Source organism: Simochromis diagramma, unplaced genomic scaffold (genome assembly GCF_900408965.1).
Source record: "Simochromis diagramma unplaced genomic scaffold, fSimDia1.1 OVJJ01000159.1, whole genome shotgun sequence".
Taxonomy (NCBI): domain Eukaryota; kingdom Metazoa; phylum Chordata; class Actinopteri; order Cichliformes; family Cichlidae; genus Simochromis; species Simochromis diagramma.
In genome coordinates this window covers 994,181-1,017,526 of record NW_024387197.1, presented here as the reverse complement: position 1 = coordinate 1,017,526, position 23,346 = coordinate 994,181, and the positions used below count along the sequence as shown (strand labels likewise).

General features: G+C 42.6%; 1 protein-coding gene across 1 annotated transcript; it reads right to left on the bottom strand.

Annotated features, from left to right (window-relative positions):
- Positions 1-1,518: 1,518 nt before the first annotated feature.
- tm2d2 (TM2 domain containing 2) lies at positions 1,519-23,119 on the bottom strand. Its single transcript, XM_040050079.1, has 4 exons — positions 22,767-23,119; positions 22,347-22,437; positions 22,139-22,254; positions 1,519-5,321 (listed from the first exon to the last, which is right to left on the bottom strand). The coding sequence occupies exons 1-4, from the start codon at positions 22,997-22,999 to the stop codon at positions 5,108-5,110; spliced, it is 654 nt and encodes a 217-aa protein (XP_039906013.1). The 5' UTR covers positions 23,000-23,119; the 3' UTR covers positions 1,519-5,107.
- Positions 23,120-23,346: the final 227 nt, after the last annotated feature.

Genomic DNA, 23,346 nt, shown 5'->3' with positions numbered 1-23,346 from the left:
TCTAAACTAACAGCTGGGAAACAAAGTCATTAACATCTATCAGTATTGAAAGACAGAACCTTCTCAGGAGTTAAAGGATTACCAAAATGATTCTATTATTGTGTCAACAACTGATCCATGACGTGTCAAATGAAACCAGAACAACATGTGAAGAACTGTAGCCTCAGCTAAGGTCAGTGTTCATATTTCAACAGCATAAAGAGACTGGGCAAAAATGACATCCATAGGAGAGTTTCAAGGTGAAAACCACTGCTGACTAAAAAGAACACAAAAGCTCATCTCATTCTTTTCAAAACAACATCATGTTGATCCCCAAGACATCGGGGGATCAACATGTTCTGTGCACTTACGGGACAAGTAGACCAGAGCATCAAGTTCATGCCCTGAAGCACCAGAAAGTTCACCTCTGAATGACTCAAAAAAAAGAAAAAAGAAAGAGTGACCTAATCAAAAGTGGGGACTGATTGAAGACTTACCATTATTGCAAATACTTGATTGCAGTTCTTGCCGCCAAGGATGGCATGGTGGTTAGCACTGTTGCTGGACAGAAGAAGATCCTGAGTTCATTTCTACCATCAGACCAGGGTCTTTCTTTCTTTCTTTCTTTGGAGTTTGCATGTTCTCACCGTGTTTGTGTGGGTTCTCCCCGGGTACTTCAGTTTCTTCCCACAGTCCAAAGACATGCAGTTAGTGGGGATAGGTTAATTGATCAATCTAAATTGCCCATAGGTGTGAATGTGAGTGCAAATGGTTGTCTCTCTCTGTGTGTTAGCCCTGCAACAGACTGGCGACCTGTCCAGGGTGTACCCTGCCTCTCGCCGTATGACAGCCGAGATAGGCTCCAGTGCCCCTCGTGACCCTGAAAAAGGATAAGTGGAAGCGGATGGATGGATCAAGTATGTTTGGGTAGAGATTTTTAAAAACGTATGTCTAATAATATGTGTAATATGTGTAATATAAAAATCTGTACATACATAAGCATCACTGGCTGATGTAGATGAGAGGAGTTTTTATTATCTAAAATTTTAAATCTATGGCTATCCGGTTATTTCATAAGTAAAATAAATAAATAAAACCAAAGTCAGCAAAACTGATGAAGTGTTTTATGACCACCTGTCAAATACAGTAAAACAAGACTAAATAAGATCATACAAAATTATTTAAATGTTGGTACCTGTAGTCTGTTTGCTGAAACACTGTGCTAAACCACTGATAGAAAAAAATAGTACTATGTCGTTATATGTGTAATATTTTATAGTATTAATGCGTATTTCTAATGTTTGAAACCTAGCACCTTGAGGCAACCGTTGTTGTGTTTTGGCGCTATATAAATAAAATTTTATTGAAAAATTGAATTGAATTGTCTGAAACCATAGATAATATCAAAAATGTTTTTTTAATCATGCCAAATCTATAACCTCAGTCAAAAGGCAAAGTACTGAGAGGAGGCAACACACTCTTTCACTGACATTCTACCCCACCACTAACTAGACTCCAATGAATGTAAAGAACACCATGTCCCAGATACTTTTTATTGGGTAATAAGGACTGTGAACAATGAAAACATGAGAAAGTTTGGATTTTTTTAACACCATCAGAAAAGGGAACATTGGACCTCCTATGCACACACCTGGTTTGAAGGCTTAAGAGTACAGAAAAGAAAAATACGTCTTATAGTAAACATTGGTCTCAACAATGTACACTACCAATAATATTCCCATGAATTCATCTTTTTTTTTTTTTTTTAAATCAACAGATGAAACATAAATTAGCAATGTGTGGATCAAAGTTAAATTACATTAACACCCAGCTCAGGTGATGCTTCCATCAGTTGGATTCATATCATATACAATATCTATATCTGTACAAGCTGAAAAACTCAAGAAAATATGTCTCAAAACATATTAATGTAGGGCAAGTGTACAGAGCTTTAAGGAGGACATCACACTAAAAGAGAGATATGGTACCTGGAAAAAACTGTGTGCAGATCTTTTTTCAAGTGGCATATAAACAGTCACTCTATGAATTAAGTGGAAAATTAAATTATGTAAAGCAGTGTTTTAATGCTTCACTCTACAAAGGATGTTTAGCCAGCTGAAAATATATTGCCTGTTGAAAGCACACTCCTGCTGCTGGATGAGTCGTCACGTTGACGATGGTGTCTTCTTCAACTTTTTACGATGAGAGCTAAGAGGGTTTTCACATATCCTTAGGTAATGAAATGAGCTCTATCTATGGAACAGCACATAAACCCTGGGTCCTGGTAAAGATTAGAAATTTAACAAAGTGGGAGATGAAGATTTGAATATTTAATGTGAGACCTGAGCCTCACTCCTGAAAGTCAATGGAGATCAAAATTTGTTTTAGTTTAAGACATTCGGATGAGATGAGGTTTTGGAGGTAAATGCTTCCACACAGCAGACTTTTTTTTTCCCTTCCAAAAGTAAGGAACCTTGAGTTAATACAGAAGACTGCTACATCGATATCTGAAATGTGACTAATAGGACTGCTGTGCATGTCCATGCCTGCTGTGCTGCTTGCTTGGAGCTCCGATGTTAATCATTCCAAGTAAAGAAAGAACATATTTAAAAAAAAAAAAAAAAAAAAAAAAAAAAAAACTGCAATATATAAATACAGAATTCAGACAGCTCTGGTGCAAGAGGCAAGTGAAGGGTCAATTCTGGTCTGTCGAATAATTTGACAGAGGGAAAAAGTGATAACTTGTGTATGATGTTGCCCTCAGGAGAAGAAACCTGCTAAGCGTTTTATGGAATGGAAGATTCTTGTTCAGTTTGTAAGTCACATAGGCAACAAAATGAACCGAGCCACAGAACTTGCAGATTTAGGATACATCAACACTGAAGTTTCAATTCTCTATTCCTGAGACATTTATAGCATATACAAGGCTTCCAGGATATGAGGACACATCAACACCACGTGGTCATCGGTGCTGATGTGCTTTAACTTGTTTGTAAAGACCGATTTATGCTTTCTCTGTCTGAGGTCCAGTGTTGGGTAATGTTACTTCTAAAAGTAACTTGTTATATTGCATAATTACAGCATTAACAACTGAAAACTAATTACCTTTAGAATATTTCTGCATTCAAAAAAAAATAAACCTTTCTATTTGAATTTAGTCTGGGTACACTAGTTACACATCTAGGAGTGTAATCTACTGTAACTCTGAATGTAGCTGATAGTGGCAGCTTGTGCTCTACCACATAACCAGAAACACACCTCATTTACCTCAGAGTGACGGGTTATTGCAGGTGCTTCTTCAAAATGTGAACAGTAGTTCTCTAATGGCTCTGTGGTGTACTGGTTAACACCTTCACTTTACATGGAAGAGGAGCTACAAACACAGCCAGGGGGGTCACAAGCTACTCCTAGTGCTGGCCCTCAGCTCGGATAAATCGGGTGTAAAATGTACTGCTTTGGGAATGGATAAGGGGCAGCTGAAAGTACCCAACTCTAATATGTGACTTTGCACTTTACAACACGATACACCCAACACTGCTGAAGGACTGATGTAGGCTTATATCTGTAGGCCATATAAAAGATGGATGAGCAAACATGAGGGGGCAAAGGCTGCGGGTCCATATGTACTCCTGGTCCTGTAACAGTGTATGGGAAAATACCTAGGTGAGGGCCGAGGGTCAAACACTTTCCTGATGAGTTTATGTTATCAGTCACTCATTTTGGGTCATATTTAGTCCTAAGTTTGAGAAAGCAGGATTATCTGAGATATGCTCATTGATTAACAACAAGTTGGCAGCCAATAAGTGTGTGATTTGTCCGATCCACACCGCACACCCAGCTTTAAAACACCAAGATGAAGATGGCCAAAAAGCCTCATCTCGAGGCTTCAAAACGGGTGGCATGATTGACCGTGTCAATTTTTTATACAGGCTATGCTTGAACCAAAAATACCATAACTGATAGTTCTACTTTGTCCTCCCGACAGCAACAAAGAAAGGAGCCTGGTTCATTGTTTTTACTGGATGACATAAACAAGTCCAGAAACTTAAACTGTAGACACCCGCATAAACAAGGAAAGCGGCCCAAACATCCAATGAAAGACATCAAAATTGAAATACTCGTGAATCACAAACGAACTGAATTGTCCTCAGAATTAAGAGTTCATGCTGTCTGCACCGTGAAAAACAAACACACTGTTGCTGTAAGTTCTGGATTTCCACAAAACTGTGAGCATGTTTGAGTACATTAAATGAGAGTATAACATGCCTAAAACACAAACTCCCATAAAATCCTCCATTTGGTAGTTTTGCTTTCACACCTCCACCAGAATTGTCCTTTCCTCATGAAATCTCAGTCTGCACCAGCTTTAACAACACTTTTGAGCCAAACGGGCAGCAGAAACTGTTACCCAGGCCCGGACAGATGTGGTGTTGAGGCAACCTTTGGATCATGGGGCCTCCGTTTGCTTCCAAATGAACTCTGGTGGCAGCCTGTGCTGTGAAAGCAAACTGATTTCTATCAAGCCTATCTACTGAGCATCAATGCTAAAGAAAGCTGCAAGTCTAAACCCTTTGATATAACATGTTGTGCTTGTGTCCTAATCCATGTGAATCTGTATGCTTGATTAGAAAGTGGGTGTAACAAACCAGCTACACTGGAAATATACTCATCTTTCTCTCCATTGTGGGTACTGACATTCAGGATGCAGGATGACATTCAACAAAATAAAAAAAAAAAACAGAAGCCAATTCCAGCAGACCAGAACTAAACGGCAACAATGAATCATATTGTTCCACTCATATCGGACAAAATGAACTGAACTACAAGCATGAAAGTGACCTTTTTTGAGAAATCAGGAAACTGGAAAAACCACCATCACTGTAGCTGTGGTAAAAGCCTTGAGTTTTATGCATTCTCCAAGAACTGAATTTATTTTAATGATAGCAAATTATTCCTCCTTTTTCACTGGAGCTCCTGGGAACCCCATAGGAGCCCTCAGGAGGTCCCCGATTCCACTTCTAGTAAGCCAACTCAGGCAGAGACCACGTCCTGGGAGTCCTCCTTATTAGGCTGATAAATATCAGACAGCAAAGTGGCCGGAGTCCTTAGTTGCGGTTTGCTGTCGCTCTCAGTAGTATGTGCACCAGTTACTGTAATCGCTGGGCATCAGTCCACCAGTGATAAGCAGAATTAGGTCCACAAACCACCAGATTCCCAGGCCTCCCAGAGTGAGCAGCTTCCCAACCGCAGTCCCTGTGTGGCCCAGGCAGAAACGATCAACCCCGAAACAGCCCAAGAAGAAGGAATACAGCAGTGTGGTGATGAAGTAGTGTCCAGTGTATCTGTAAAACACATGGCAAGAATTTAGATGAGTTGCAAAATGTATTTCATTTACACACCTGGACCTTAGCCAGGTTCCAAAGTTGGAAAGAGTTTAAATCGGCATCAGTTCACTTTATTTCAGGTTGCAGCAAGTTACTGACATTTCACAGCGTCTGGTTACGACAATCTCATCCTTTGTGGATGCCCCATATGGCTCAAGAAGGTAATAAACAAACACATAAACAGATATATATTTTAATCATAATGATTAAACAAGCCACAAGATTAAAAAGAAAAGGTGTAGACCACCTGCAGTTGTGATCTACAAGGAGCGGACAGAATAAAAGAAACACCTGCTCTGTATTGTATAATTGGTGGACGGAGGCACGGGGGAAACTGAGCATTTGAGTCTGGTTTATCCGAAGCCTGGGAGGCAGCACAGTCTTTGTACAGGTGCTGCTTTGATTGTGCCCGTTCACTGCAAATGTCTGATGTCTATGCAGTTACTATAGAGATTAGCCTGATGTGCTCATGAATGCTGTGTGTGCTGTGAAGTTATGAGGGCAAAAAGAAGTTGTGATCCTATGGCTAAACATTGCCATCTAGTGGTGAGCCTATGCTTTGTCACTGTGGAAAAGGTCTTTAAAGCACAAATGCGTTCCTCTATAAAAGATCCATGAGAGCAACTTGATTTTGACTTAATAAAATCCTTCCTGTGGAGAAAATTACTGAAGAGGCAAGGTGGATCGTATTCATTTTGAAAATAATGTATACATCAAGAAGTGACCATATCTGGGTGAGATTGTGGAGTTCTGGCTAATAAGGTAATGAATATGTGCAGGATCCACAAACTACATAACATACAGAGACGTACAGCTGCTAATAGACTAGTACACCAATTTCACTGACCAAAACCACAGCACAAACATCTACCACAGAGCAGACCATGTTATTTGTCAGACAACACTACCACAACAACCAGCTGGTCTGTGCAAAGTCAGGCAGAGTGCACATGAGGAAATAAATAACTACACATATGTGTCGATACATATGTGTAGTATCGGTCAGGCTCTGAAGTCTATGGCTATCGACTCAATTTTGGAGTCAGCCTCAAGTGGCCATTAGAAGAAAATGCCCTTTTTGGTCCTTGTGTACTGGCTTCGTTTTTCAGGTCCATAGGTTACTGCTTGGTTTCAGCGGCAGCAAGATGATGACAAACACACACCAATAAATAAATACATACATGCATGCATACATACATTTTTAAAAAGTTCATTAATAGCCCGAGAAACACAACAAAGGTCTCAAGACACCGTTTAATTCTGTGTAAACAACTGTTATTCCAGGCACAGAGTGAGTCATCCTCTAGTCGAAAGGTCAGGGGTTTGATTCACGGCTTGAATTCCAGTCTGAATGTCATTACATTCTTGGACAGGATACTGAACTCCAAATTGCCCCGATGTATCCGTGGTGGTGTGTGATGTTCTGTAGGAACGTCTTTGTGAATGTAGCCTGTAGTGTAAGACTGCGTAATTCAATTTCTAGAACAATAATTTTAAATTAGTCAGAATGTTATCTAAAACAAATGTTGGATTTCAAAGCTTCACAGCTAGAAGATCTCTAAAGTGGCAAAGAACGATATAAATATATGCTTTTCATGCCACACTATCAAGATATTGGCGCTAAGGGTCAGGTTGTTCACTGAGAGATAACTTAGAGCTGTAGATAATAAATATTACATTACACCTTCAAAATACGATTTTGGTTAGAGCTGTAACTAACTGTTAATTATCAACTGTGAATCTGTCATTTATTTTTAGATGCCGCAAGTTTAATCATGATAATAAATAACCCAAAGAGTTCATAATGTGGAAAAGAAAAACATTCTCTTATGGGAGGCTGAATATACCTGTAGTAGTTTTTGAAAAAAATCTGACTTCAAATTAGGTGCCAATTCACTTCCTGTCAGTCAGCTGATTAATTAGATGTTTCATCTCTGATTTGGACATATGAAGGTGTGTGAATAGCATGTTAATCATTCCTTAAAGTCTGACAGGAAGAGATCATGCCTGATCAGTGGCTTGAAGTCTAATTTAAATAACAATTTGAGGCTCCAGTCCTGGCTTCAACACCACCGCACAGCTGCTAAGAAATCGTAAGCTTCTGATAATGTTAATCCTAGCTAGGTACTGAGGTCATGCCATTGTGTGTCAATTTCCTTCTGTCTGTCAGAAACTAAAGGCCAGCCAGACCTTATCATCCAGATAGCAGAAATGAAGTCAATTGATTTTTTGCAACGCTACAACCTTTCAGGTGCTGCAAACACCTTCAAGTCTTACATTTTCAAATGGAGCCTCTTAGTCATACAAAAACATCAGTCTAGCACAACCATCATCCCTGCCTCTGGCTTCCCTCATAGCCCCTTTCCATTAGTACTTACTCAGATTGGCTGAACTTGTTTTCCATTTCAATAGAGTACCACCTAATGTGCGCAGGGTCGTTATAGCAACACGGTCGAATATCCCATTATGTCGTGTATGAGTTTTTGTCAGATTCTGGGACGACGGTGTTGTTTTTTGTGCAGCCAATTCCCTCGTTGCCGGGTTTCAAAAAGGGCGGGGTTTTTTGGGGGTTTTTTGTGTCCCGTTTGGATCTTTCTTGGCCTTAAGAATTGTTGTCTTAAAGCCAAGAAAGATGCCAAGCGGATTTATTTTACCAAGTGGATCACCATGGCCTTGCCATATTGGTCCATTTGATTGACCTTTATTATAATTATGAATTTATTTTATTCTTGGTTGCTACAAACGGGACAGACATGACTGGGGGATAGGCCAGGGAGAAAGAATGAAAGAAAGAGAGGGAGAGAAAGAAAACCAAAGGGGAAAAGAGACGGTGAGAAAGGGGGGAAGAAAGAAAGAAAAACAAACAAAACACCTGGATCATCTGTATGGAGAAAAAAAAACAGAAGAGAAAGCAAACAAAAAAAGAACAACATAATAAAAAACAGCACCATCACAATAAACTAGCTAGCAGTAGATAACAGTAGATACCAGGGGCGGAGCGTGGGGTGGCTTACTGGGCTTAAGCCCGGGTTGTTTTGTCAGAAGCCCGGGGTCTTTTGGAGTGCAATTTTTTCATAGTTAGATGCCTGGCTGACAACTGTATAAAACAAAAAGTACACACAATATTCGAAGCACATAGTGCACACTGAGGGAATTTACGACTGTGCGTGAATCCCCCCTGATATTGGTATGATCCGAGCTCAGGCACTAAGCGACTGAGCGAGGGGGCGGGGCAGCTGCTGCCTGTGTGCGCTGTTGGAGAAACGGAGCCAGCCATACTAAGGAGAGCTTAAGTTTGACCAGGTACCAAAGCAAATCATTCGTACCGTACAAATAATGTAAATATGACGGTGAATCACGAAAGATTGATATCAAACTGATCACTTGACCAATATTACGTTACTTCCTCTTCAAGTGAATCAACAAATGGCGAAATGAAAAGCCGAACAAATGCAATTTTTTTAGAGTCTTAGCTTACCTGTGTTTATTTCATATTTTCAGTTCTTACCCTCCCCGACTAAATCGGTTTCAGTTATGTACTGAAATATAAGAATGGACATTAGAGGGTTCTTTCAAAGAAAAAACTCAGGTAAATGTTATTTTATATATTATGCTTTGTATGTTGTTCAGTATATTTCTATGCAAAACAAGAGGGATTTCAGTACACAGCAGGATATCCACAGTTTAAACCAGATATTTACATACACTTTATGGAAAACACAAGAACATTTTTTACTGTACAACATCAATTTAGAGTAAACTTGTTTTGTTTTGGATAAATATTGAAATATCTTTTGAATTAGTTAAATGTCAGAATAAAGAGAGACAGAGCTGTCTATTTTTTATCACTTTGATCAAAATTAGGAGCACATATACACTAAGTTTATTGTTAATTAATAAGAAAACTCCAGACGATTCCATTCTGAGCTGAAGAAGCTTCTGATAGGTTAGTAGAGTCCATGTGAGTAAATTGGTGGCACACCTGTGGATGCATATAAGGCAAAACACAGAGCCTGTTTCTTTGACATGGGAAAATCAAGAGATGTCAACCAAAACACCAGAAAAAGAACTGTGGAGCTCCATAAGTGTGGCTCAATTTTGAATACAATTTTGTGCCATTTGCAATTAAGAAATACAGACAGTTTATCTCTTTACTCTTAAAATTAACAAATGTGTTTTTTAAAATAAACATTTAGTCTGATTTGATGTTACAATTAGAAAAGTGTTTTTATCTGAAGAGTGTGTAAATATCTGTATATTTGATGATTGTCAGCACAAAGAGGGAGAGAGAGGAACAGAGAGGGAGATGGAGGAGAATGAGGACAGAACAGAGATGAACAAGAGCAGGTGAGACACACATGTTAGTCAAATGGTTGTTTACCAAAAGTATCACCGTATCATAGGTACTCATGTATCTCGTACCTAGTGTTTCTTTTTAGGTTTGTTATTTTTCAAATTCTATATTAAGTTCTGCAGGCTTGTTTGCACAACAAGGCTAAATAATTATATAAACTTTTCTCAATCTAAATAGTGTACTTTGGTAGAATTAAAAAATAAATGTAGTGCAGGTCTATGATGATTTTTAGTGCTACTATCATCTAGTTCTGATTCTTGTTCTGTCTTGGTTAAGTCCTCAGTAGTCCTGATTTTGAACTGTTGTAGTCCTGTTTTAATTCCAGATCAGTTCTTGGTCTGGTTGAATTGGGGTTTAGTCCTCGTGTCTTGATACAGGCCCGACTTTGTTCTGCCTTGCTGCTTAATTAAAAAACTAGTTTATGGTGTCCTGCATATGTGATATATTTTTTTCCTATATGAAGTCATTCTTTTTTGAACAAAACTCAAAACAGAGCCTATTAATCTTTCAGTCTTTCAGTCATTTCTAAAATAATAATCCCACATGCATACTACCCTTTAGGGCTAAGCCCCGGGTGTTTCAAATGTCTGGCTCCGCCTCTGGTAGATACTAAATATTAAACGATATTGTGCAGCACGCAAGATAGACAGTGCACCATGTGCTTTGAGGCAGCAGCCAAGAAAGGTGTAGTCCGCGTCTGTGAACACCCATGTGTACACCTGTGTGCATACCTGTGTGGATCAGCATGCTTGTATTCCAAAGGTTTCTCCATGTAACGATCTGCTAGGGAGTGTGGGGAGCCATAGCCCCGTCCACCAGGGTATGAAGCAGGTATGGAGGAGATCCAGGCCCCAGATATCCAGAGGCCCCAGAGTACAAGGACCTGAGGAGGACCACCAAAAGGGGGGTAACCGTGCCACCCTCCTGGGAAGAGCTGAGTAGAGCCCCAAACGAGAGGTCACCCAGCAGCTACAGAGCAGAGGCCAGAGGGGGTTGCAGTGGCGTGCCCGCGGGCTCTGCTGGCAGCCAGCTGTGCCAGAGAGGGCCGAGCTTCAGGCCCAGAGGCCAGAGGCCTGAGGGCATCCCACCCCCCGGAAGGGGCTCAGCCGGGCCACAGGCGCCAGGCCCCGCCAATCGGCCACCAGGAGTGAGCCGGTACATACATGAGCGCCCAGCCCCAGACGACAAAAAGGGCGGTTTTGATTTTTGTGAGGGAGACACTCTCATGACTCGAGTGATGCCACTGACTAGCCAATCTGTGGTATACAGTAAGTTGACATTTTTGGATCCCTTGGAGCCCCAGCAGAGTTCAAATCAAATCAAAATTTATTCATATAGCACATTTAAAAACAACAAATGTCAGTCAAAGTGCTTCACAAATTAAGAGCAAGTAAAATAATTTACCAACAGTGAGACAACAGCAACACAAGACAAACATAGAAAAAAAAAAGTACTGCAAAAATATGTTACTTTTCTGAAAAGTAATGCAGTACATTACTTATTAATTACTCACTAAAGAAAACAATTTATTACACTACTCGTTACATTACTTTCATGATACTCTGAAACATGACCTCCAATGCATTGGGACTAGAACCACCTGAGAAGCCTCACTGTGATCACCACTGTACAAAGATATACGTGTAGAAGTGGAGGCTACAATGATATAAGCCTGACTGCTCATCACTGTCTGTGGGAGATCAGCTGGTACGGGGTCAAGAACCAAAGTTGTGTTAGCAGCATAATGATGTCATTTCTGTCCTGGATGCAGTTTGCACTTTACCACAGGGCTGTTGTCCATTAAGGCAATAAAATAAAAGTAATGAATAAGAGTAAAAAGTTCAGTAAAGCAAGTAATAAATGTCCTTATCACAACTCATCAAAAGTTTTCGAGCATTTATTGTAGGAAAAGCGCACAGGAACAAACACGATTTTGATGTTTGTTCAGGTTTTTTTTGTCCCCGCCTGTGATGGCTGCCCTTATAGCCACACAGTGGTAATATCCACCATGTTAGTGTAGAGGCTTATACATAACATTGCATTCACATTTGTCTGTCTTTAAATATAGGAATTAATTTACAGGACAATAAATAACTGGTTTTGGTTTTGAATTAATTCCCATATCCACATAACACTGCATTCTAAAATAAGTGCGCACATTTTAGTTTACACTGTTATGTATGATTAATCTTTTGTTTTCTGAGTACCTTAGTTGCAGCTGTTCCAGTCCCTTAATTAAGGAGCCAAGAGGTGGAAAAGGGGCAGAGCGAGCTTTAAAGGAAGACTGCAAATTGGTTCATGCCATAACTCGGGACCATGGGGGGGAATTGGAGTTCATTATGTTTGGTTTAGTTAGGTTTTGTGTGTTTTACCCCTTCTCGTGTTTTTTGTGGGCTGATCAGCCACTATTTAAGTTTCCCCTTTGTCACGTTAAGTTAGGTCAGTTTGTTTGAGTTATCAGTAGTGTTGTCAACTTTAAGTAGAGTTCTGTTATTTTGACCTATTTTATGGGCCCAAGATTTTGATTCTTTTTGCATGAGTTAACCAATTATGTTTTTTGGGTTAAATAAAAAATCATTTTTTTGGACTTTAACCTGTGCCTAAGTTTCCTTCACTGCGCGGTCCATCACAAGTGGTGTCAGAAGTGGGATCAGCAGTTGAAGGCACAGGATTTTTTTTTCTCTTTTTTCCCCTCTTCACTTATCAAGCATGCACAGAATGGGAAGGAGTGGCAGAGTAGCAAAGGAGATTGTCAAAACCAGCCAGTTGGAGTGGTAGAGCAAGTAGAAGGAGGAGAGGAAAATGGAGCCTCTGGAGGGGTGGATAGTACTGAGAGCCAAGGTAAGGAGCCGACAATGTCAGAACTGATTTCCATCCCTCGTTCTCATATGGGTCAGCAGGAGGCCCAGGAAGCAAGAAGAAAGGAGGAGTTTACCTGCCAGGAACAGCGCTTTAGAGCACTGCAACATCAGTTTCAGCTGTTGCAGGTAGAAGTGCAAGCTCGTACCTCCCCGGTCCCTGAGCCTCAAATGGAGGAAACTGAACAACCAGAGGTAGAGTCCTTTGAAGAGGATTGCTTTTATGAACCCAGGCTGGAAAGATCGACAGAGGATGATATTGAACATTTTTTAACAACATTTGAACGCATGGCTGTAGTTTGCTGGTGGCAAAAAATGGACTGGGTTTTTCATCTGATTCCTTTACTCACTGGCAAACAAGAGGTGCGTATGTTCATATGGATATGGATGACTCTCTAGACTATGACAAAGTTAAAGCAGCTATCCTTCAAAAATATGACATTAATCCTGAGATATATAGACTGAGATTCCATTCACTGGAGGTAAAACTTGATGAGAATCCAAAAGAACTATATGCAAGATTGAAAGAGTTATATGAGAAGTGGGTAAAGCCAAAAGGAAAAACGGTGCATGAGGTTGGTGAAATATTAATTTTAGAACAATACTTGAGAATGCTGTCTCCTGAGTTACAGATATGGATTAAAGAACACAACCCAAACTCTGCTGCGGCGGCTGCAGAACTGGCTGATGTGTTTGAAGCGGCACGGAGAAAAGGACAGCCATGGAGCCACACAACATGGAAAATGAGAGATGTTTCAAAATCTGTCCCTCACTACCAGAAAGCAGGGGTGAATAAACCTCCAAAGAGCCAGTCTGTCAATATGCCGTTAAGACCCCCACCTAAGACTGTGATTTGTTTTTTGTGTGGGATGGAGGGCCACACAAAACCGATGTGCCCGAAGAATTCTACAAAAATAACTCAAATGTGTTTTGTGCCCCGACAAAGTGTGGAACCTAAAGTGGAGTTTGAGAATGCTTTCAAAATTACATTAGTTGAGGTTGATGGGAAACCATTAAAGGCCCTGGTTGAATCAGGAGGTACTCAGACTCTTGTGCACCGAGACTTTGTTCCCGCAAATAAAGTTAATGATGTGGAGAGAATCCGTTTGCTGCATTCATGGAGATGAGAGGTCATATCCAACAGCAGATCTGTACATCAAGGTACAAGGACAAACGTATATTCTAAATATTGGTGTTGCAGAGAATCTGCCATTTCCAGTAGTGCTGGGTCGAGATCTGCCTGTGTTGTTTGACTTACTGAATCCTAGTTATACATGCAATGTTGCAGTAACAAGAGCTCAAGCTAAGAAGAAAGAGGAGTCCCTACACCCACTCCGTGCCTTGCCCTTCTATGATGCGGACATAGAGACTGCACCCGGGAAGTCTCGTAAGTCACGTGGACAGAGAAGGCAAGAGATGTTTCTACATACTGGTATTTGATCAGCTCCTAGCACAGAGCCTGAGTTACCTTTGGGTTTTAAAATCACTGTTAATATTATTGAAATGCAACATGACAATCCATCTCTAACATCTCTGTTCAAGAAAGCTGCAGAGAGGAACCAAGGAACTAAGCAAGATTTGAACAGCAAGGGGGAGTTTCTGCTGAAAGATGGCATTCTGTATCGTCAGCAGGGTTCAGCATTGCAGTCCAGAAGGTGGTGCTCTCCTTGGGACACTCCATTCCATGGGCTGGCTACTTGGGAAAGCACAAAACCATGGCCCGCATTAGAAAATATTTTCATTGGCCTGGAGTGCGCTTGGATGTGACACTGTTCTGTAAAAGCTGCCCTCAGTGCCAGAAGTCTTATCTTAAAATCCCCTCCAGAGCTCCTCTCCAGTCTCTACCAATTATCAGCACGCCATTTGAATGGCTATGAATGGACATTGTTGGTCCTCTAGAAAGAAGCAAGGCAGGCAACCGTTACATGCTTGTTGTGACAGATTACGCTACAAAATATCCAGAAGTCTTTCCTTTGAGATCAATAAAAACCAAAGCAGTCGCCCTCTGTCTCATACAGTTCTTCTCAAGGGTTGGTTTTCCTTGTGAGATTCTTACTGACCGTGGCACTAACTTTATGTCCACTTTGTTGAAGCAGGTGTACCAGCTCCTTGGGATTAAGAGCCTGAGGACAACGCCATACCACCCTCAGACAGATGGCCTAACAGAGCGCTTCAATCAGACCCTGAAACAAATGTTACGCAAATTTGTCAATGAAACTGGTACAGACTGGGATCAGCGGCTGCCCTACCTCCTCTTTGCATTTAGAGAAGTACCCCAGGCTTCTACAGGTTTTTCACCTTTCGAACTATTGTATGGCCATGAGGTACGAGGCCCCTTGTCTCTTCTGAGGGAGACTTGGGAGGGTGACCAAGGAAGATCACAGGCTGTCAATGTTGTCTCTTATGTTGTCCAGATGCAGGAACGGTTGGAGAAGATGACGAAGCTGGCCCAAGCCCACAAAGCAGAAGCACAGCAGCACCAGAAGGCCTGGTACGACCAGTCAGCTCAGCAAAGATCCTTCCTTGGTCAGAAAGTGCTGGTGCTTCTTCCAAGTGACAACAGTAAGCTGTTAGCGAAGTGGCAAGGGCCATACGAGATCCAAAAGAAACTTGGAAAACAACCTATAAGGTCGCCATTCCAGATCAGCCCCGCTCCAGCAAAGTACTGCACATCAACCTGCTTAAGGAATGGGTGGAGAGACCAAAAGCAGATGTCTTTCTGATCCGGGAGGTTTCGGAGGAGGAGGAAGTGGATGATCAGCATCTGCCAAAACCCACTCCTCAGGACCTGGATCTCAACCACCTTCCTGAGGAAAGACAGGCTCAGGTGAGAAACCTGTGTAAATTAGATGTGTTCAGTGAAAATCCTGGTAGAACGGACATTGTGGAACATGACATTGTGTTGAAAGATGGAGCTTCTGTGAGGAGAATGAGTTACAGGAGTGTGCCATTGCCAAGGCTGAAACTGAGTACCTTGGGTTTGTGATTGGAAATGGAGTAATAAAACCTCAAGTCAATAAGTTCACCGCCATAGAATCCTGTCCCTTGCCAAAGACCAGAAAACAGCTGAGATCGTTTTTGGGTATGGCAGGATTCTATCATCGGTTTATTCAAGATGGCGCCGCGGATGGCAGCCTCGGTACTGCGCTCTCTCGCACTTTTCTTGTTTCTGTTTATTTTCTGCGCTTTTGGTCACTCAGACCACATCACTTTCTCCAGAGATCAACTGCTAAACATCAGGCAGTCGTCTCACTATAGTTCTTATCCATTTTTCACAAACCCGGAAAGTTTTTTTGGAGATTTTAGTTGGAGGCGCAGCAGCTCTCTGTGGCTCCTGGAGAAGACGTAGACGGGGGAGTCGCGCTGGTGAAACTACGTCGGCGATGATTCCGCACGGCACTCCCCTCCATTCACCTTGCGAATCTCCGCTCTCTTCCAAACAAAGTCGACGAATTACTGCTCTTAAACCGGACTAACAAGGACTTTGCACGCTCTGCTGCCCTCTGCTTCACTGAAACCTGGCTCAGTGAGCGAGTCCCAGACGCTGTCTTAAACCTGCCGGGCTTCCAACTTCACCGGGCGGACCGCAAAACAGAGCTCTCAGGGAAAACAAAGGGTGGTGGAGTCTGCTTCTACATTAATGAAGGTTGGTGTACTGATGTCACAGTGTTACAAAAACACTGCAGCCCACACTTGGAAAGTTTTTTCATCAATTGTAAACCGTTTTATTCACCGCGGGAGTTTTCTTCCTTCATGCTGGTTGGAGTTTACATCCCTCCACAGGCCAACGCGAACAACGCACTGTGCGAGCTGGCTGACCAGATTACTACCCTGGAGAGGAAATTCCCAGACTCCTTTACAATTATTCTTGGGGATTTTAACAGAGCAAACCTAAACCACGAACTTCCCTAAATACAGACAGCATATAGTCTGCCCCACCAGGGACAACATCATACTGGATCACTGTTACACCACTCTAAAAGATGCCTATCGCTCTGTGCCCCGGGCAGCTTTGGGACATTCTGATCACTGCATGGTCCATCTTATTCCAGTTTATAGGCAAAAACTCAAACGTGCGAAGCCTGTAGTCAAAACTGTGAAGAAGTGGACTAACGCAGCAAAGCAGGAACTGCAGGACTGTTTTGACTCCACTGATTGGACTGTTTTTGAAGCTGCATCTGAGAACCTAGATGAGCTCACGGACACTGTGACATCATACATCAGTTTTTGTGAAGACGTGTGTGTGCCAACAAAGACCTTTTGCACATACAACAACAATAAACCATGGTTCAATTCTAAACTCCAACATCTTCGTGAGGCCAAGGAGGACGCCTACAGAAGTGGTGACAGGGCCCTGTACAAGCAAGCTAGGAACACAGTGACCAAGGAGATCAAAGCAGCTAAAAGGATCTACTCCCAGAAGCTGGAAGAACGGCTTTCAGCCAACGACCCAGCGTCAGTGTGGAGGGGCCTGCAGGAAATCACCAGCTACAGACGCCCCCCACCCACTATTGAAGCAAACAAAGACCTGGCCAATGAGTTAAACACTTTCTACTGCAGGTTTGAGACGGACAGACTCCCACGCCTCACCCTCCCCTCCCCAGAGACATTGCTTCAGACATTGACCCCCAACACACCTTCCACCTTTCCTCCCTTCACCCTCTCCAATCCAGTCTCAATGACCACCCCCTCCCTCCCCAATCCAGACCCAACGACCACCACCACCCTCCCCAATCAAGACTCAACGACCACCACCACCCTCTCCAATCCAGACTCAACGACCACCACCACCCTCTCCAATCCAGACTCAACGACCTCCACCACACCTCTCACCCCATTTCCTCCTCCCTGAAATTCAGAATACACACTGAGGATGTGAGCCGACTATTCCAGAAACAGAAGCCCAGGAAAGCCCCCGGACCAGACGGCGTCTCACCCTCCTGCCTCAAAACCTGTGCTGAACAGCTGGCTCCCATCTTTACTCACATCTTCAACAGATCCCTGGAGCTGTGCCAAGTTCCCTCCTGCTTCAAACGCTCCACCATCATCCCTGTTCCCAAGAAACCCACCATCACAGGACTGAATGACTACAGACCTGTCGCCTTGACGTCTGTGGTCATGAAATCCTTCGAACGACTGGTGTTAGCCCATCTGAAAGACATTACAGGCCACCAGCTGGACCCTCTGCAGTTTGCCTACGGGGCAAACAGGTCGGTGGATGATGCAGTAAACATGGGGCTGCATTACATCCTGCAACACCTCAACCGCCCGGGAACTTATGCCAGGGTCCTGTTTGTGGACTTTAGTTCGGCTTTTAACACCATTGTGCCTGAACTTCTCTCCTCCAAACTCTCCCAGCTCAGCATGTCACCAGCTACCTGTCAGTGGATCACCAGCTTCCTGACAGATAGAAAGCAACAAGTGAGGCTGGGGGAGATCACCTCTGAAACTCGGTCCCTCAGTATTGGTGCCCCTCAAGGATGTGTCCTCTCACCCCTACTGTTCTCCCTCTACACTAACGACTGCACCTCCAAGAACTCGGCTGTTAAACTCCTAAAGTTTGCAGATGACACCACTGTCATTGGCCTCATTCAGGATGGTGATGAGTCTGCATACCGGCAGGAAGTTGAGCAGCTGGTACTCTGGTGCAGTCAGCACAATCTGGAGCTGAACACTCTTAAAACTGTAGAGATGACAGTGGACTTCAGGAGACATCCCTCAACTCTGCTCCCCCTCACCATATCAGACAGCCCTGTGTCAACTGTGAAGACCTTCAAGTTCCTGGGTACCACCATCTCCCAGGACCTGAAGTGGGAGACCAACATCAACTCCATCCTCAAAAAGACCCAGCAGAGGATGTACTTCCTGAGACAACTGGGGAAGTACAGTCTTCCACAGGAGCTGCTGATTCAGTTCTACACTGCGGTCACTGAGTCTGTCCTGTGCTCCTCCATCACAGTCTGGTATGGTGCAGCCACTAAACAGGACAGGAACAGACTGCAGCGGACTGTACGGGCAGCAGAAAGGATCATCGGCGCCCCCCTGCCCTCCATCCAGGACCTGTACCTCTCAAGAACCAGGAAACGGGCAGGGAAAATCATCGCAGACCCCTCACACCCTGGACACAGACTTTTTGATCTGCTGCCCTCTGGCAGACGGTACAGAAGCCTGCAGACCAGGACCACCCGACATAGGAACAGTTTCTTTCCCCTCGCCATCTCCCTTCTAAACAGTTGACCTGTCACATTGCTCCCACTGCCAGACTGCAACTGCACCTTATGTACATTCTGTAGTATTCATTCCACCTCATTTTATTTCTGTATTTTATGTATACAAGTTTAGATTAGTTATTTATAGTTGGTTTACACAGCGTTGTGTGTGTGTGTGTGTGTGTGTGTGTGTGTGTGTGTGTGTTTTACATTGCTGTGCTTGAGAGCCACCATCTACCGGAACCAAATTCCTTGTATGTGTCTGCACATATACTTGGCCAATAAACACGATTCTGATTCTGATTATCCCTCATTTCTCCACCAGGGCAGCTCTTCTGACGGATCTGACTGGTGCCCGAAGTCCCAATAAGATCACCTGGACAGAAGAGGCTAAGATGGCTTTTCGGGACCTACAACAATCTCTGAGTAAGAGCCCAGTCTTGGACAGCCCTGATTTTGAGAGACATTCATTCTTCAGACTGATGCCTCAGAAAGAGGATTGGGAGCTGTTCTGCTACAGGGGCCGTCTGGAGAATGTCATCCAGTGGCCTTCATCAGCCGCAAGCTGTTTCCGAGGGAAGTACGATACTCAACCATCGAGAAGGAGGCACTGGCCATCAAGTGCGCCCTGGACTCCTTTAGGTATTATCTTCTCGGACGGGAGTTCATATTGGAAACACACCACAAGGCTCTTCAATGGATAGAGAAAATGAAGGACACAAATGGAAGGACCACGTGATGGTACCTTGCAATCCAGCCATTCCGGTTCTCCATCAACCACATCCCCGGCAAGGATAACTGCACTGCAGACTGTCTCTCTCGCTGTCCCAGTGAGAGATCTGAAGAGGGGGAGTGTGTGATGGCTGCCCTTATAGCCACACAGTGGTAATATCCACCATGTTGGTGTAGAGGCTTTTACATAACATTGCATTCACATTTGTCTGTCTTTAAATATAGGAATTAATTTACAGGACAATAAATAACTGGTTTTGGTTTTGAATTAATTCCCATATCCACATAACACTGCATTCTAAAATAAGTGCGCACATTTTAGTTTACACTGTTATGTATGATTAATCTTTTGTTTTCTGAGTTACCTTAGTTGCAGCTGCTCCAGTCCCTTAATTAAGGAGCCAAGAGGTGGAAAAGGGGCGGAGCGAGCTTTAAAGGAAGACTGCCATTTATATATTTAAATACATGCTACCCATGTATGGACTACAGAGTACTGCCCAACACCCTGGCAATCATGTGCTGAAACTGGTCACAAACAAGGTGATGCAACGAAAACCTCCTCGTGATTGCTTTGGTCGCTATTAGATTTCCACTAAAACCCATAGTTTACATCAAAGACACTGACTTGTCAGGAGGGGCAAGTCAGGAAAGGCATCCAGCGTACAAATCAAGCCAAACATGCAGATTAACAAGAATCACATTCATATACTGGATCGCCCTGGGTTAAAAATGACTCCCTCGCATGCTGCTGCCCAACAGGGTTCCAGTGCAATGTACTTCTGACTAGGGCTGGGTGATATGGCCTAAAATCCATATCACGGTATAATTTGAAGCATGTGCGGTAACGATATATATCATGATATATTCTTTTCTTCTGTACAACGTATTTTACACACTATAAGGCACACTTAAAATCCTTTAATTTTCTCAAAAATCGACAGTGTGCCTTATGTATGAATTCTGGTTGTTCTTACTGACCTCAAACCGATTTTATACAGCACACGGCGCGCAGAAATCTGTCAAAAAATGTTCTAGTACGACTTTGGTAAGCTAAACATGATATGCCATGTTCTGACTGAGAGATTTCTGAAAAAATTTAAACGTACAGCTCTGCTATTACTTCCAACATAAATGAAGAGAGAAAACTAAACAGCAGTGATGTTTGTAGAATTACTGAAGTTGGACTAGCTGGTGTATAATGATGTCCTACGTGATTGCTAGCAAAACAGCTACATTAGCATAACATTAGCACAGTGAAGCTGAAGGATGAACGCTAACATTTTTCCATTTGATAAAAGTTAACGTAGGGTTTCTGGTGGTTAGGGACAAATGCAACTGCATGGCAGGATGCTATAAACGGACCAAACTTCAGTCAGGAGGACAACTGAGATAATCCATTCACAATACGAGGTTAGTCATTAACATACTGCAACGACATGGGAATAGAGCAGCTGCGAGAGAATTTAGCATTAATGGATCAATGGTACGGAAGTGGAGGAAGCAAAGTTTTTGGCTTTCCCCATATTTCAAAAGTGCTTCGTCTCTTTGCTACTACTGTCGCCCGGCATAATTTGCAGATGATATTGTTTGCAGCCGCTGCAATGCTTTCGACCAAAACAGGCGCCGCTTGGTGACACCATCAACATGTGCTATCGCGGTAGAGCGGTATAGTCAAAATCTCTACCGCTGGCCAAATTTATATCGTTTCTACCGTATACCGTTTCTACCGCCCACCCCTACTTCTGACCTAACAACACCGTCAGACAAAACACCCAAACACAAGCTACAAATTCATAGAATCATCTCAACAGGACAAGGCTCAGCTGTACATCTGCATATAAAGGATAAAGGTCACTCTTTCCAGAATGCCAATGTTCGCATTTTGGACAGAGAAGACAGATGGTTTGAGAGAAGTAAAGGAGCCTCGTATAGAAGCTATGAGCCACCCACAGTGAAGTCTTAAGATCCCTTTCCTGGCATTTTGACCCCACTCGCAACTTGCTTCAGGCGACCTTAATAGCTCACATGATGGTGGGGTGTGGCAATGTCTCACAGAGGTTTGACTCATTGGACCTGGAGACAAAAATGACTGACATCCTTTTAAATACTGTGGCTCATTTGACAACTCACATGCTCAACAGTAGGTCAATAGTAGTCAACAACCCTTCAGAGACCATCTCCAAAGGGGTGCAACCATACTAAGAGTTAAGTAGCTGGCCCGCTCAGCTTGTTGTTTTAGATCTGAAGAAGCCTGTTGGATGAGAGGTGAAAACTCTTCATAAACCTGAAGTGCAGCGGCCTTCGTTTTTCAAGTTCTCAAGACTACCATGACCTGGATAACTAAAAACCTGGACAGACATTCTTTTCAACATACATACTGTAAATCAAAGCCCAAGTGATTCATGTGTTCTGGTGTGATGGAAATACTGAGCAAAGCAGCTGATTCATGTTTACATTCACTGAACAACAATCTGTTTGTTCTACATATTTTGGATGCATATGGAAACAGAGGCAATGTTTGAACATTTAAATATGATGCAGATCCACTCTAAAATGAACCCAGAGAACTTAAGATGGTCTTATATGAGGTAACAGCTGTTTATCCAGTGTGGCATCTCTTACTTGATGCAGGGTACATTCTCTCTGAGGAACTCTCTGGGTCCGGCACATTCTATATCATCGAGTGCAGTGCAGAAAACCCGTGTGTGGTTCACCTCTTTTTGGGTCTGGCCACCCCACTAGGTAGAGATAAAAGGCGCAAAGTCAGACATGTTCTCGATTACTCAACACTAACTAACAGTACAATGTCCTAAACACCAACAATACCTACCCCGATGCAACCAACATGTTCCATCTCCTGATAGGCAGTGGAGTTGCCCGCGTGATCCACAGGGTCTTGACAGTAGATGAATTCCTCCGGTCTTCACCACACATTGAATTTAGAAAGAAAGCAAAAGACACAGAGGTATAGTTCAAAAAAACTACGGTGTGTAGTCAAGCCAAATTGAAATATGTAAAGACAGCCCGAGTTTTGAAGATATTATATTGTAATCTATGAACAAATGTTTTTCTAACCAAAAATAAGTTTGGGAGGGGAAATGCGGTGCTTCCAGTTCAGTGTTACTGGTGCGTAAGTAGGCATGATTTGACAGATTTAGAAACGTAGTCCTGTGTCAGTTTAGACTTAGCATTGCTCAATGCTAACATGCTAATCGCTACTTCCAGTTAACAGCATCTCTGAGTTACTTACAGATAACTGCAGAGGACAACGGGTGACGGAGGTTTGTACTCGAGATCCGTATAGTTTGCACTGTCGGGCGGTTCGCTGGAGGAGAGCAAAGTAGAAACCGGACCTGGAGAAGAAGCAGGAGTCTCCGTTGTCGTCGAATTTTGCGAGTGGATTCCTTCCAAACATTGTAACAATATGGCCGTTAATAGCAGCAGGAACTGTCCGCACATCAGAATATAGCTGACCGAAATCATTGTCAACTCCAAATACTACTAAGCTATTCCTCAAAGCTGTTCATGGTAACATTTGGCTAGCCACATTCAGCTAAAGATGTTTGTTTGGATCTCGATGGCCGTCTCGTGTGAATGGCGTCATCAATGAGCGTCGGAGATGAAAGTCGTTTCCGTTGAGCTACTTTTTTTTTTTAAATCAAATTGGCTTCGTGTATATCCTAATATCCTAATATGATAATATTAAGAATGTCTTGATTGTACGATATAGCTTTAGGTGTATGTTTCTATATATATATATATATATATATATATATATATATATATATATATATATATATATATAACATAATGACAGAGATACAACAGTG

Excerpts from the sequence above, each read along its gene's own strand:
- tm2d2 (XM_040050079.1), bottom strand. The coding sequence starts at position 22,999 with ATGATTTCGGTCAGCTATATTCTGATGTGCGGACAGTTCCTGCTGCTA. Across the intron at positions 22,438-22,766 it reads GTTGTCCTCTGCAGTTATCT|ACCGGAGGAATTCATCTACT; the intron begins GTAAGTAACTCA and ends TGTGTGGTGAAG. Across the intron at positions 22,255-22,346 it reads AACATGTTGGTTGCATCGGG|TGGGGTGGCCAGACCCAAAA; the intron begins GTAGGTATTGTT and ends ATCTCTACCTAG.